Raw genomic sequence first — 13,112 nt, 5'->3', positions numbered from 1 at the left:
GAGGACCCGGGCGTAGGGCAGCTCCTTCGGTTATTCAGGGCAGCATTTTGCTCCTCCACGGCATGCGCTGCAACTCAGGCAGGCACCAGGGAGGGCCACGGGTGCATTTGAGAGGATTTCGAGGCTGTGCCCACGCGGAGGGAACATTTTGTATGGGTGCAAATTCACCGTTTCTGGGCATCTGGGTCAGCCCGTGCTGGCTGGTGGGAAAGGGCACGACGCAGGCCAAGGCCCTGTGCTCAGTGTCACCCTCCCCGTAAGCTTGTCCCCACTCTTGTCTGAGCTCGTCCGCGCTAAGGCTCGCAGCTATGCCCTTACAGAAGCAATGGACAGCTTGAGCACCTAGCAGTGTCTCGGACCATATGAAGTAGACGAGAGTACAAACCACAGAAATGCAAGAGAGATGAAAGATGGTGTCCCTAATTAGGGAATTATGGACCAGTTAGAAGCAAAGAGCAGGCAGGAGGCGAAGGGCAGAGCTTTCCCTGAGATGGCGCGGGAGTGCTGATGAGAAATTGATCCGTGCTCTAATAAATCTCGTTGCACGGACACCAAACATGGCAAGATGCTGTACTGATGCTGCAGTCCCCTACCCAATGGCAGCAAGGCGATTTTAGTCCTGTGTGCACAGCTCTCTGGGCATAAATATTAATTAGGCTTCAGCCTGGGCGCTGGTGCTGATGCAGCTGTTTCTACAGCAATGTGGAACAAATTCACTGAATGCAAAAGAGCAAGGGATGAAAGAAAATATTCACTCGCTAGCCTGAGTTATTCTTGAGATCTGGTCTCAGTCCTTTTTTGTCCTAAGCAGTTTTTTGTATGCAGTCTGAACCGAGATCGGGCACATTTGCATAGTTTGAGAACCTGGCTGCAAATTGCAGCAGCGGAGGGCAAAAGCACTGCTGGGACTTCATTTGCAGTCACCAGGTCATAAACTGGAGCGACACCGACACACAATCCACATGCCTAGGAAATACTCCCTTCTGCTTCCAGCCTTCTTGTTTAAACATTTCTTTCCACCTCAAGGACGCTCACCCTTGAAAATCTAAGCGCGACACACTGCCCCACATCGCTACGGGACCCAGGCTCCTATTTAATCCGCTGCTTGTTTGGCCAGCTAGGGCTTGGTATCGTACCGAAGCAGGCAGCTCTGCAACTGGGTTGAACAAAGCATTTTTCAAGGTCTTCTGCCACCACCCTGCTCTCTCCTCCCTGCAGCAGCATTGCGGAGAGCAGCGCTGCTTGCTGCAAGGAAGCGTGCTGTCAACTCGTTAACACTTTCTCTCTCCTTGCAAAAAGCAGGGCTGCGCAAAGGGGTTGGAGAGATCTTATCAGCCAGCTGCTTTGGCTGCTCTCAGGTGCCTCCGATATGCATCTTTCAGAAGGCTAAAAAAATAACGTTTCGGGGGCTGAAGAAAAAAAAAATGGCCCCAGATCACTCACATGGATGTTAAATCTCTGGGTTACAGGAAAATAAAATGTCTGCTCGGAAAGATTTCTCGCTCTGCAGCATCAGTTGCTCTCCTGCGTTAGGCTAGAGGGAGAAAATCAGGGTGGCAGGAATTCGCAGCTGAGAAAAGCAGGATTTGGGGCAGCCACACAAGGCTTTGCTATGCTTTTTGGGAGAGCAACGTCGCCTTTCTCCCAACAGCAGGATTTAAACAAAGGCTTTGATCACTCACTTTATTAAAGCTGGAGGCCTCCTCGCCAAACCGGAGCGGGTGGCAGGTGAAGGTGCTGCTTCCAGCCCTTGCACTGTCACAGCCCCCCTGCCCGGCTGTACGCCTGCAGGCATTTTGGGGCCGAGGGCACGTCTCCACCAGCCCAACTGCAGCGCTCTGGGTGAGCGATAAGCAAGGTTCGTTACTAAAAATCTTATCCTCAGCTCGCAGAAGCCAGCAGGTGTTTTTTCAATTGATTTCAGTAGAGCCTGGCTCAGATCCCTAATCTGTTAAGGAAAACTATTATTCCTAAACGCTACGAATTCCTTTATCCTTTCTCCCCCAGTTTTCCTATTTATGGTTCACTACATGGTCTGGGGATCGTTCTCACCCAATTTTTGCTTACCTCCTGAGAAATACAAAATAAATGTGTGCTTTATGGCACTCAGTGTGTGTATTTGCCCCCAGCCCTGGGGACGGCCACCATCCCAGCACCCGGCACCAGCTCTCTCAAACAGGCAGCCAGGCGGGAAGGGAGATTTCCATGAGGCAGCAGGGAAGGATGTTTTCGGTTGCTGTTCAAGGCTGGGACACCGACTTTTTAAAGGCATGTCTTCAGCCTATTGGGATCCTACTAGACTGAAAACAGAGTAAAGAAGCTGTGGTAACATTTTCCTGGGATAGTCTGTTCTGTCATCAGACCAACAGGTAACACTCCCCTCTTCTTCGGATTCGCTCTGCTTTTACAGAGGTAGTGCTACTTTATTTTATTTTTAACCCCAGAGACTGGGGACCAGTCACCAAAGTGATTTTTCCTGAAGGTTATATTCTGTGTAATCATAACAACATCAGACAGGCTGGCTAGGTGCCAGCGGTAGCTGTTTGACATACTTCTGCTAGGAAATCAAACGCACCTCTGATATGACTTACAAATACTGAGCTACTGCTGGGGATGTTTGCTCTGTGTGTTAAAACCCTGTGTTCAACAGGGCAAGAGGGAAAAACAGAGAGAAGAGCCCGGCTGCAGACAGCCCACCCCTGAGCAAACACTCGAGGGCTGCCAGGGGACAGTGCCAGGCCTGCTAGCTCTGCTCCTTGCCCAGGGAGGAGGAAGCAAAATAACCAAAGCTGATTTTGTCCAGCTGATTTTGCTTGAAAATGGAAAACTTGAAAGGCCATGGCATTACTCTAAGAAGTAATGAAAGAGAGCGACTGTTTGGGGAACCAGACAGAGACGCAGGCACTTGCTGGCACGCTTGAGAGAGGGGGAAGCTGCACGCAGACATGTCCAGCCAAACCTGCAGGCCTCAGTTGATGGAGACTATTAAGCCCAAGGCCTAGTCTAAGGAGGAAAAGAGGATTCATGGAAATTCTGCCATCAACAAAGGAAAAGTACCCAGAGAGACAGGGAAGAGGCCAGAAGCATGGCTGCGGCAATATCAAACTGTCTTCTGAGAAAAAGAGTTTCATTCATCAAAAAAGCAGCTTGAATCTCAGACAAACCTTTTTTTATAGGGCTGCCAGCACTGCATGTTGAGTCAGGGATTTCCAAGGCTAGGAAATAACTCCACGTGATCTGAGAAGTCAGCCCCTGCACTCGGGGGCTGCAGCAAACTCACAGCCTCACTGGATTCGAGCACACAGCATCCCCTGAGGATGTTGCATGCTGAGCCTCGGTCTTGCTACATGGCCCAAGGACAGAAAAATAGAAGGAGCCATCAGGAGTGCTGTATGTCATGGGAGATCTAGGCATCCAAGTTAATCGATGTAAAGGAAAACATTTTTCAATGCTGCCTCCTTCCCCCCCCCCCCCCCAACCTCCTTTTTCTTAGCCTTTCAGAAGCTCGTTTCCATTAGGCTTTCATGCCCTTTCTTCCAAGTCCCTTCCTGGCCTTGTCACAGGCATGTAACAGCATCTGCAACTCTCGGTACATCTTTTACACGCTGGAGTCAGTGTTTGTGAGCTGTTTTGGATTTCTCCACGGTGAAGAATTCTATCTGCATATAAAATACAATTTCCATCTGACTGTGAAAACCTCTTCTTGTCCCCGAAGGGAGCAATGAGTCACTCTGTGTTAGTGCCTCCCGTCCAGCAGCTACAGACCTGTGCTTCTTGAGTACTCCGACAGATCTACAACAAGTTCCTCCAGTGACTCATATAACAACAGAATGAAACACTTCCTTTTTATAACAGCAGAAATCTACTCGGTGCTCAGAAAGGTTCTCAAGAGCTGCTTTATACAGACATTCATTCAACTGCAGTGAGATAGTCAGGGATTATCACACCCTTCCACTCTGCAGATGAATGAAGCAAAGCAGAGAGTGGAAGGCATTTGCATAAGGCCACCGTGCCAGGCAGGCATGAAATCTGATTTCTGGACCTGGACGCTGCACAGAGGATCACGGCAAGCTGCTGGTCAGAGGATCACTGTGCCATCTGCATCCCAGGCCTTGCCCACACCATCAGAAATGCCAGCAGCTGAGTTTAACAACCCCATAAAAGAAGAAAAGCTGATACCTTAAGTCTTTTGGCAATCAGGAACTAGATTTCCTTAGGCAATGCCTATCTAGGCATCAGATGCACCCAAGACCCTGGCACCAGGGGGATTTTATAGCTGTTGTGATAGCGTTAGCAGAGCTGCTATCACAGGCATGCAGTTGCTTGTACATCTAAATCTTGCATTTGCTTACACGTGCTTTTCCAGACATGATCTTTTCAGGGAGGAGCAAGCCTTGATATTGCTTTGGAACAATAGATCCATAATATGAGCTTGGTGCACTGCCCCTTAAGATCTCATAAACTACAACTTTCCAAACGAGTTCACCTATCTGATGCTCTGTTTTCTGCAACAATTTCAAATGCTGACCTTGAATTCCCTTTTTGGTCTCCTTTCTGGGTCCATAAAAGGAGGCAGACCAGCACTTGACGGAAGAGTTTTGAGACCTCAGGTGAAGAAAATACTGGGGTTGGATATTCTGGGAGTAGTTTATTACAGCCAAATGCCTCCCTTTAGCTGCTGCCAAAGCAGCTGCTTCCCCTCCCTCAGCTCCTGTTCCTCAAGGAGCTGATCTGGCTAACAAAAGAGTAGCTTTTGACCAGCGTAGCTCCCCAGACTGACTCACCATTGTATCATGTGAGGCCTGGAAAGCAGGATTGGGGCAGCTCCACCTAAAATTGGTTCAGATTGCAACAGTATAGGCAGAGGCACTTAACCCTTTCTTGACTGCTTGCACTAGCTTTTCATTGACTTCCATTAGACTGGCATGAGCATTGGTGCAGTGACATGGCCAGCTAAATCAGAGGATCTGTCCATATGAAGAAAAAACTAATCCAAAAATTATAAAAAAAGTTTCAGCTACCCAGGTATCCTAATGGTATAAGAGGGAAAGCCTTAACCCTTAAGTCACCTGTGCCACAGAAGGAAGTTCACACAAAATGATTTTCCAAGTCAACACCAAGCAGGCCCCCCCAAAGCCTGGAGCTGCAACTGTTGGAGCAGCCTGGCTCCAAGCTGGGAGGCTTCCTTTGCCTTTAATTAACAAACATTTACTCCTCTGTAGAAGAGCAACAAATTGAGAAGCCTGGAACATTCCGAGACATCAGAGCCTTCACCGATACATATTAATGGTCGATTGCTTTCTCACATGTCAAATTCATGCTTATGCAGAAGCAAAATTGCAGGATGTGTTTCAGAATCAGAAAACATTTCCTTCCCTCGGTGACATCCCAGCTCATAATTACGTGCATCTACTTACTTCTGAGTTAGCAGGAAGATTTACTCCTGGCTTAGAGCTGTACAAGAGGAGAGGCTGCAGAGCCAGGGTCTAGGATCTGGTAACTCCCACGGGCAACATAAATTTTGGAGAAGAAAGAGGAGCGTAGAAGTGCTTGCCTTTAAACCACACTCCTGGGGCTTGGACCTCATCTCAGCTGGAGTATAAGTGTATCCATGTACATATGCAGCACTTTTGCTGCAGAATTTTCACTTTATCATTGATTTGCTATCCGGTGTCTCTCAGCAGTTTATACTCTTTCTAGCCTTGTACCTGACAAATAAGACTGACTATAATGAGCTCAGCTTTCACAGCCACAGAATAAAGATGAAAGCATTAAAGGAAATGTATAAGGCTTCCTTTGCTTCTGGATCACTTTCCACCCTAATTTTGCAGGGGCTCTGATGGCCTTGCAGTGCTTTAATCAGGAAATACATTTCACACTTGATGGTCTGGTTCTGCACAGCTCCACTCGCTCTTCACAACTGCACCACAAATGGAAACGCTTACCCCCCATTTGACTTGCCAGATGAATGCTTTTCCTCTTCTGAGCTTGAACACAGACCTAGTGTGATTTACAGAGAGCAGCTATGTTTCTCAGAAAGAGTTAAATAAGTAGAACCACTTACATGAGGAAGAGCCTGGTGACTTACCTTCAGAGGTCTGCAGGTCTTAGGCTCCTAATGGAAGCTACTACTGCTCCTCACTTCTGAAGGGAGTCCTGGTGAAAAAAAGATCAGAGCATGACAAAAGAGGTGCTGTTACCCCCTAGGGAGGAGCAAGCCTGTAGACAGTCTTGGAAGCAACAAAAGAAACACGTACTTGATGTGGTAATACCAGGGAAGAAACTGGAAAGCTCCCACCTCAATCCAGCAGATCATTTAAACACACATTTAGCATACAAAGAGGCCCAAATCTCTACCTAGTGGGAAGAGATACTCTAGACTAGAGCTTTATTAGATTGGATCCTCTACAAGGACTCTACAGAGCTAACTCTACCCAGATGCAGCTGAGAAACTAGCTCTGAACATCTAGAGAAGGATTTATCCACATGCATAAATTTGTCTACAAAGCCCCCAGAACCTCACCTTTCACCCTCACCTCTCTTGTAGCTGATGGAAAGCACATAGGAGGGGGATGCTTCTCTTTGCTCAGGAGAGATCTAAAGCAGCTCAAGTGAACTGTGCCCTAAATTGCTTATTTCTCTTTCCTGATGAAGGTAGCCTGGGGCAAATTTCCATCACCTGCAGATGGTTAATCACAGGAACCTCACCACCAACACCTGTGTGGCTCCTGGTAGAAATATCTAGTGCCTTTTAAAAACAAATAAATACATAATAATAAATACATAATAATAATAATAATAATAAATATTTTCTGCAGTACTCCTGGCCTCTAATAGATTTCCCTGATTTAGATAATAGATGTACCCCACCTCTGAAGGCAGAGCAAACCTATGGCTGCAGAAAGGGGAACGTGACACAAAGGGAAGAGCTTGGAGCCTGCCAGGAGCATGCAAACAGCACTCAGCCCCTTCCAAGGCAGCTTTGTCACCAGTTTGCCTGCTTCCTGCAGTTACTGAGGGCTAAATGTCAGTCCTCAGCATGCCGCCGGGACAGGTGGAGGCTGCTTTTGGAGCAGCAACGCCAGCCCCAGCTTCTGCGGCCACCATTTGGAGGCCGACCCACGTGGAGACAAAGGGTTTGGGCAGGCCGGGGACCAGCAAACATGCTGCGGCGTAGCCCGAGCCCGCCGTAACAGCTCGGGCGAGCAGCAAGCGACAAATGTAGGGCAGAGGAGGTGGCCGCGGGCTGATCCTGCCCTGGAGGGCAGCTGAGCCAGGCTGAGCGGCCGGCTGGATTTCGCGCTGCCGCAGCAGCGGCGGCGATGGCACAGGCAGAAGCGGGCAGGGCGGAGGGCTTTGTCTGTGGGTGTCTGCTGGGGGAGGCGCGGGAGGATGGGTAAGACGAGAGATGATTTTTATTTATTTATTTATTATTGTTTATTTATTTATTATTCCTGTTTCTTTGATGTGACGCTTTAGCATTCGGGAATGAAAAAAACTGGATGTCTGGAGATACAAGTGGCATTGGAGGAGAGGAACCCTGACTAAAAAGAAAACGATGATTAATAAAAACGAAGTCATCGTGCCTAACTCGTTGGCTCCTGACGGGGGAGCTGATCGCCCCCTGCACAGCAACCAGCGCAGGCGGGGCCTGGGGCCTACCCCGCCGCCTGGCGGCCCGGGGCCGGCACTGCCGCCTCCTGCCCGGGGCCGGGGCCGGGGCCGGGGCCGGGGCCGGGGCGGTGCCGAGGGCGGCGCCCCGCCGGTGCCCGCCTCCCCGTGGGCCGTGCGGGGCGGGCGCTGCTCGGCGCGGCCTGCGGGGGCCTGTGGGCGCCGTGCGGATGGAGGAGGCGGCGGCGGCGGGCGGCATCGTCCTGCACGACTTCACCGGTCGGCTGGGCGAGCGGCGGGTGCACTTCCACGCCATGCGGCTGCGGGACTCGCTCTTCCTCTGGGTGGGCGCCGCGCCCGCCCTGGCCAGCCTGGCCGTGGCCATGTGCAGCCCCCGGGTGAGCGGCCCCGTCCCCTCCGTCCCCTCCGGCCCCTCCTTCCCCGTCCCCCCCCGCTCCGTGGCCGCGGGGACGGCCCTCGCAAGCCGTGTGCTCTGCCCGCAGGACGGCGTGCCCGTGTCCACATCGCTGCTCGGGGACCCCTCGGACACCGCCTCCGCCTGCCTGGCGCAGCGCCTGGGTACGTGGGGCGGGGGGCGGACGAAGGGGCTGGAGCAGCCCCGAAACACCGTGCCCGGGGCTCCCTGGCTCCTTGGGGGGGTCGGTGGAGGCGGCCCAGAGGCAGCCCGCAGCCCCGGGGGGCGAACGGCCGGCTGCGGCACTCGCCGCCGCGGTTTTAATGCGGGGGGATGCGCTGCTCGCCTTCATCTTGCTTCTCTTGTTTCAGCCGAAGGAGCCGTGTAGTTCTTCCTCCTGATCCGGATCTTCATTGCGGGCGGCGCGTCAGCAGTCTGCATCGTCAGGCGGTTTCATGAGCCTACACCTACATCTTCTCTGTGGCCGCTCATACATACACAAAAAAGGGTTGCTCAACAAGAAACACAGCACTAGTGCCCCTTCCTCATCCTGGTATCTTCTGGCAGTCACTGTAGCAGGCTGGTGGCAGCTCTGTCTCTTACCAGATTCAATCATTTCCACTTTAACTAAAAAGTCCACGGGGTACTGTGCAACATCATTTCTTTACGTGCAGTCATTGCATTAGCCTTAAGACCTCAGTTAGTAAGAATGTAGTCAGACACTGTTATCATTGGATAAAGTGTTACAGTTTTATTTCACTTTCCCTTTGCCCTCCTGCTTGGACAGACTGGTTTCTTGCAGATCTTGCTCTGAGTTTTGTGCAGCTAACAGGTCCCAGCTATGCAGGTTATTTCCAACTTCTGCCGTGTTATTGTCACTAGCAAAAGGTTCATTTCAGATTTCATAGCTAGAATTTGTGATAACGAGCCATGTCTTATGTTAGTTCTCTCAATATTTTAGAATGGGTCACATTTCCCAGTAACTGGTCTAAGTTTTGCTTTTTTTTTTTTTTCTTTCATTTTTAAAGATTCTTTCCTCATTTACATGGCTAGTTTCAAGTACCTTGTCTTTGTTAGTGGTAGCTGACACTAGTTGCTTGGTACTGGGATATCAGTTACTCTTTATCCTCAGAACATAATGCACCTTTGTATCTTATTTCTGTTTGGTGCCTTAAGTACAAGTATCTTTCATTATTTTGTTTTAAGCTTTCTGTGCCCAAGTAGGCTTCTGGTCAGTGTTCCTCTGCATCTGTGCCCGCTAACCTCTTAGTTGCAGTTTTCCTTGCTAGTCAGCCCCATTTTTATTCCTTATAGGTCCTGTTGTTACCCATTCTCTCCTGCTTATGGTGTCCTATATTGAGGAAGGCCATTTTCACTTTCAGTTGGAAAGTCAATAACAGACTTCTGGCTTTGACTAATCACATGCTTCCTCTTCACCTGATCACATTTGCTAATGTAATTTTGAGAAGAGAATTAAATCTTTCTGATTCGTGCACATTAGTTTTTAGGCTTGCTTTAGTTAATCCAGCAATTTAACGTGGGCCAAGTCAGCTCACGGTTACTTAGGCCACAATTATATTCCTCAAACCACTGCAAGATCATCACTAAGCATCTCTGTATCTTCTTTGTTTCATGAAGTGTGTGGTAAAGAAATCTGTGTTCTGCCTTGAATAGAAATACCAGGCTCGGCATTTACTGCTGTTTAGCTTTCCTCCAGGAAATTAAGTCCTCAGTACTCCCACAACTGCTGTAATAACAGAGATTGCTATTCACAGCCAAATCTGACCCATAGCTGTGTTTCTGAGGTAGCCTTTTTAACCACCCTGCCATGTGGTAACCTTCAGGCAGGCAATAGCTTTTTTTTTTTTTCCTCTTTGTGTTGTCACCATTTTTTTTCTGTGCTGCTTTGATTCTGCTCTTGGCAGGCACTGATTTAAGTAGCACACAATGCCACCTTATGGCAAGTATTATTATTTCTTGTGCTTTCCAGTTACATTCCATCACCTGGCATTTTGTTCCTGCAATGCCAGGTTTCCTTCCCTGGAGCAGGAATTTCAGTGCTTCCATGTATCACTGTATGCGCATCCTCCCCTTGTTTTCTTTTAGTCTGATAGGATAAATACAGAACAGCTGTATTTAGTGTATTGGCTCTATCTTTTCCCAAATTTCTTCTTTTTATTTATTTTCCCCACTGCTGAAGGCATACTTGCTGTGTTCCTGTTCCTCTTTCTACCCATTTCTGTCTGAATCAGGTGCAGGGACTCTTTCCCACCTGCTTGCTCTAGCATGAGATGTATTTAACTAGTTGAGAAACCTAAATCTTAATTGTTTCCTGGAGGCTAGAGGAATCCACTTCTAGACAAAGCCTCCTGCATTTAGTACTTCATTTGTGCCTCCCTTACCTGCACGTCCTGAAGTCACAGGGCTCTCAGCCAGTGACTGCCGACTAGTGCCACGTCTTCATCTTCCCTCTGCAGGGGCTGGCGAGAGCTCGGTGGACATCACCTGAACCTCTTCTTTGAGTCTCTCCCAGCCAGGCACAGTTGTCTCCCACTTGGCACAAAGGGCCTCTAAACTTATACCTGACGCTTCCTCCTCAAGCTTGGGTGTGGGTCTTTGCTCCTTCCATCAGTTCGTAGGAGCGAGTCTGTGCTGCTGTGGTGCCTCTGGGCACTCAGCATCCCAGATGGTGGGCTGCCAAGGATGCTTCATCTCCAGGACCGAGTTGGATCTTATGCAAACATAATCAAGAAGCTGAGTTTTGACGCTGTAGCGTATGCTGCAGGCTTGTTAAGAGAGAATAATGGTATTAATTAGTTCAGAATTAACATGGCACCTAGGGTATAATGATGAAGCACTAGTGCGTACAAAACATGCTGCTTTGTACCACAAAATCTGGTGCCAAGCACTAATTTTTTGCTATCGTGGTAACATGTTGCATTATATTAGCATTTCATAGTGCCAAGTCTTAAAAGGCAAATGAGTCCTTGAATTTCAGAAGCAGGTCACTGGGGTTTCCTGTGTGTACTAAGCTGGAAAGCTGGTAGTCTGTTAGAACAGAAAACAGTAATAAATCGATTTGTAAAATTAAAATGCCTCAAACAAGTAGTTTAATCGTACTTTATATATAGATAATAATTATATATATGTATTATAAATATACATATTGGTTTTCTGAAGCTAGCTTTCCAGTTTAAAAAGGAGATATTACATATTCTGGTGTCTTTACTTCCAATTTTTAAATTCAGATGATGTTTCTGAACATCAGTAGAACAGTCTGATTTCTCTTTGAGACTGTCAGCTCCCAGTTTATTCCCTGCAAGGAGGATCTTGTGACCCATATAGCATTTTTGTCTCTTATTTTACCCATCTTACTTTAAACCTAGTGCCTACTTCTCTCCTATGGTGCTTGCACAAAGTTTAGTTTTTGCAGTGGATTAAAAGTGGATTAAAAGAGCTCCAAAACCGATATATTGTAATGGTAAAATCTGAGTAGGATTCCATTTTACTTACAAAATGCTGCTTTATGTTACCTGTTTCACTCTGATAATTATGTCTTCCTGCCCCAGTGGACATTGTTTTTGTCACTGTTAATTAGTCCTGTCATGGAAGACAGCTCTTGATTTTATAGTACCTCTCTCTAGGTAGTTACCAATACAGTAGCCTGGAAATTCTGATTAGTTTTGCGATGTCCAAAATGCTCTCCGGCATCCTGGAGTGTTCAAAGACACCATATAAAGGTTACAGGAAACAAAATATTTGACAGGAGGTTCAGACAAAAGTGATGCACACTTTCAGGGGCCTTTTTAGGAGGTTCATAATAAAAAAACAACTTTAATTGTGGCCTAATCATTTTCTTGTTGACTTCCCCTCTGTTTTTCATAGCACCAACTTACATAAACCAAATTTCAGTGATGAGATCTGGGTAGTCTGTTGTTTCACTTACACTATACTATAATTTAAGAATTGTCCAAAATCGATGAAAGTCACTGGGATTTTTTCTAGTGACTAGTAGCTTTTGCATCAGCCCAAAATCTAGTTCATAGGCACCATGCCCACTTCAGTGACTTGAACGGCTTATATTGCCCAACATGGCAATGCTTGGGTGCTTTTTCTGCTGTTCATTTATGACTGGGTCCGGCATGGGAGGAGTGGAGATGGTGTAAAAATCTGCATGATGGCTTTTTAGAATGCTTGCTTGAATACCTTCCTCACTTTTATACAAGAGCAAACTGTACCTGAATACTCTGTTTTGTGTTTTAGCCAGGAAGACCAAAAAACAGATATTTGTCAGCTACAATCTTCAAAACACGGACAGCAATTTCACCTTACTCATAGAAAACAGGATCAAAGAAGAAATGATGGCGTTTCCCGAGAAGTTCTGACTTCGCATCATTGTAAAATAACTTAAGGTTTTGTTTCAGAAAAAGTGAGTGCACTTTTCACACTGACATTTAGTATACTTACTTTGTGTTGCTCTGATTGAATTTGCATTTGTTATTAAATGTAGCTGGACCTAAGTACAGTTGAACCTGGAATTCTTTTTTTCCAAACTTGCTACTCTGTTAAATGGGACAGGTTCTTAGAGTAGAAACATGCTGCCACGTAAGAATATCATCATAGAAGTGCATGCAGTGTCTGGCCCTCATGCAGTGAAGTCACTGGGAAATCGGTGCCAAATTCCAGCAGTACAATTGATTTACCACACAGTAGTATTGAACACAGTACAGCAGCTTTTACTTGTTCAGATGAAAACCTAGGGTACCAGAGAGCATTGTCTTTTTGGTTCAGAGGAGAACAATGCTATTAGGAATGCTGAGTATTAGAAATGGAACCGTGTGGTTTTTATATTGAATAGCTATAACAAAATGATCATTACCTTGCTCTATCATTTTAGTTACTATTGGTTGTAAATTGGTTGTAACTAGCGCTAAACACTGGATTTCCTTCCATCTCTTGGACACTGGGAACACTAGAAGGTTTTCACAAAGGGTTTTCTGTACAACAGCAAGGGCCTATATAGAAGAAAAACGCACAGCTTGACTTTTGGAGCAGTAGGTAAGACTGTTGGGCTGCTAGAAAAACT

General features: G+C 47.3%; 1 protein-coding gene and 1 long non-coding RNA gene across 3 annotated transcripts; one reads left to right on the top strand and one right to left on the bottom strand.

Moving 5' to 3' along the window:
- Positions 1-2,721: 2,721 nt before the first annotated feature.
- On the bottom strand, positions 2,722-7,663 carry LOC310894792. Of its 2 annotated transcripts, none has more exons than XR_014580162.1 (3): positions 6,524-7,663; positions 6,089-6,156; positions 2,722-6,000 (listed from the first exon to the last, which is right to left on the bottom strand). It is a non-coding gene; the product is annotated as an uncharacterized lncRNA (long non-coding RNA). The 2 variants fall into 2 exon arrangements; XR_014580163.1 differs by having other exon boundaries at positions 6,537-7,663.
- Positions 7,664-7,763: 100 nt separating this feature from the next.
- Positions 7,764-12,546, top strand: PSMG4 (proteasome assembly chaperone 4). The gene is made up of 3 exons (XM_083825329.1): positions 7,764-8,009; positions 8,115-8,190; positions 12,290-12,546. Exons 1-3 carry the CDS (start codon positions 7,842-7,844, stop codon positions 12,409-12,411), a joined length of 366 nt encoding a protein of 121 aa, XP_083681455.1. The 5' UTR covers positions 7,764-7,841; the 3' UTR covers positions 12,412-12,546.
- Positions 12,547-13,112: the final 566 nt, after the last annotated feature.

This window comes from Anser anser (genome assembly GCF_964211835.1).
Source record: "Anser anser genome assembly, chromosome: 2".
Taxonomy (NCBI): Eukaryota; Metazoa; Chordata; class Aves; order Anseriformes; family Anatidae; genus Anser; species Anser anser.
This window is presented reverse-complemented; position numbering and strand designations above follow the sequence as displayed.

Coding starts and splice junctions, on each gene's coding strand:
- PSMG4 (XM_083825329.1), top strand. CDS start 7,842: ATGGAGGAGGCGGCGGCGGCGGGCGGCATCGTCCTGCACGACTTCACC. Junction 8,010..8,114: donor TGGCCATGTGCAGCCCCCGG/GTGAGCGGCCCC, acceptor CTCTGCCCGCAG/GACGGCGTGCCCGTGTCCAC. Junction 8,191..12,289: donor CTGCCTGGCGCAGCGCCTGG/GTACGTGGGGCG, acceptor TTTGTGTTTTAG/CCAGGAAGACCAAAAAACAG.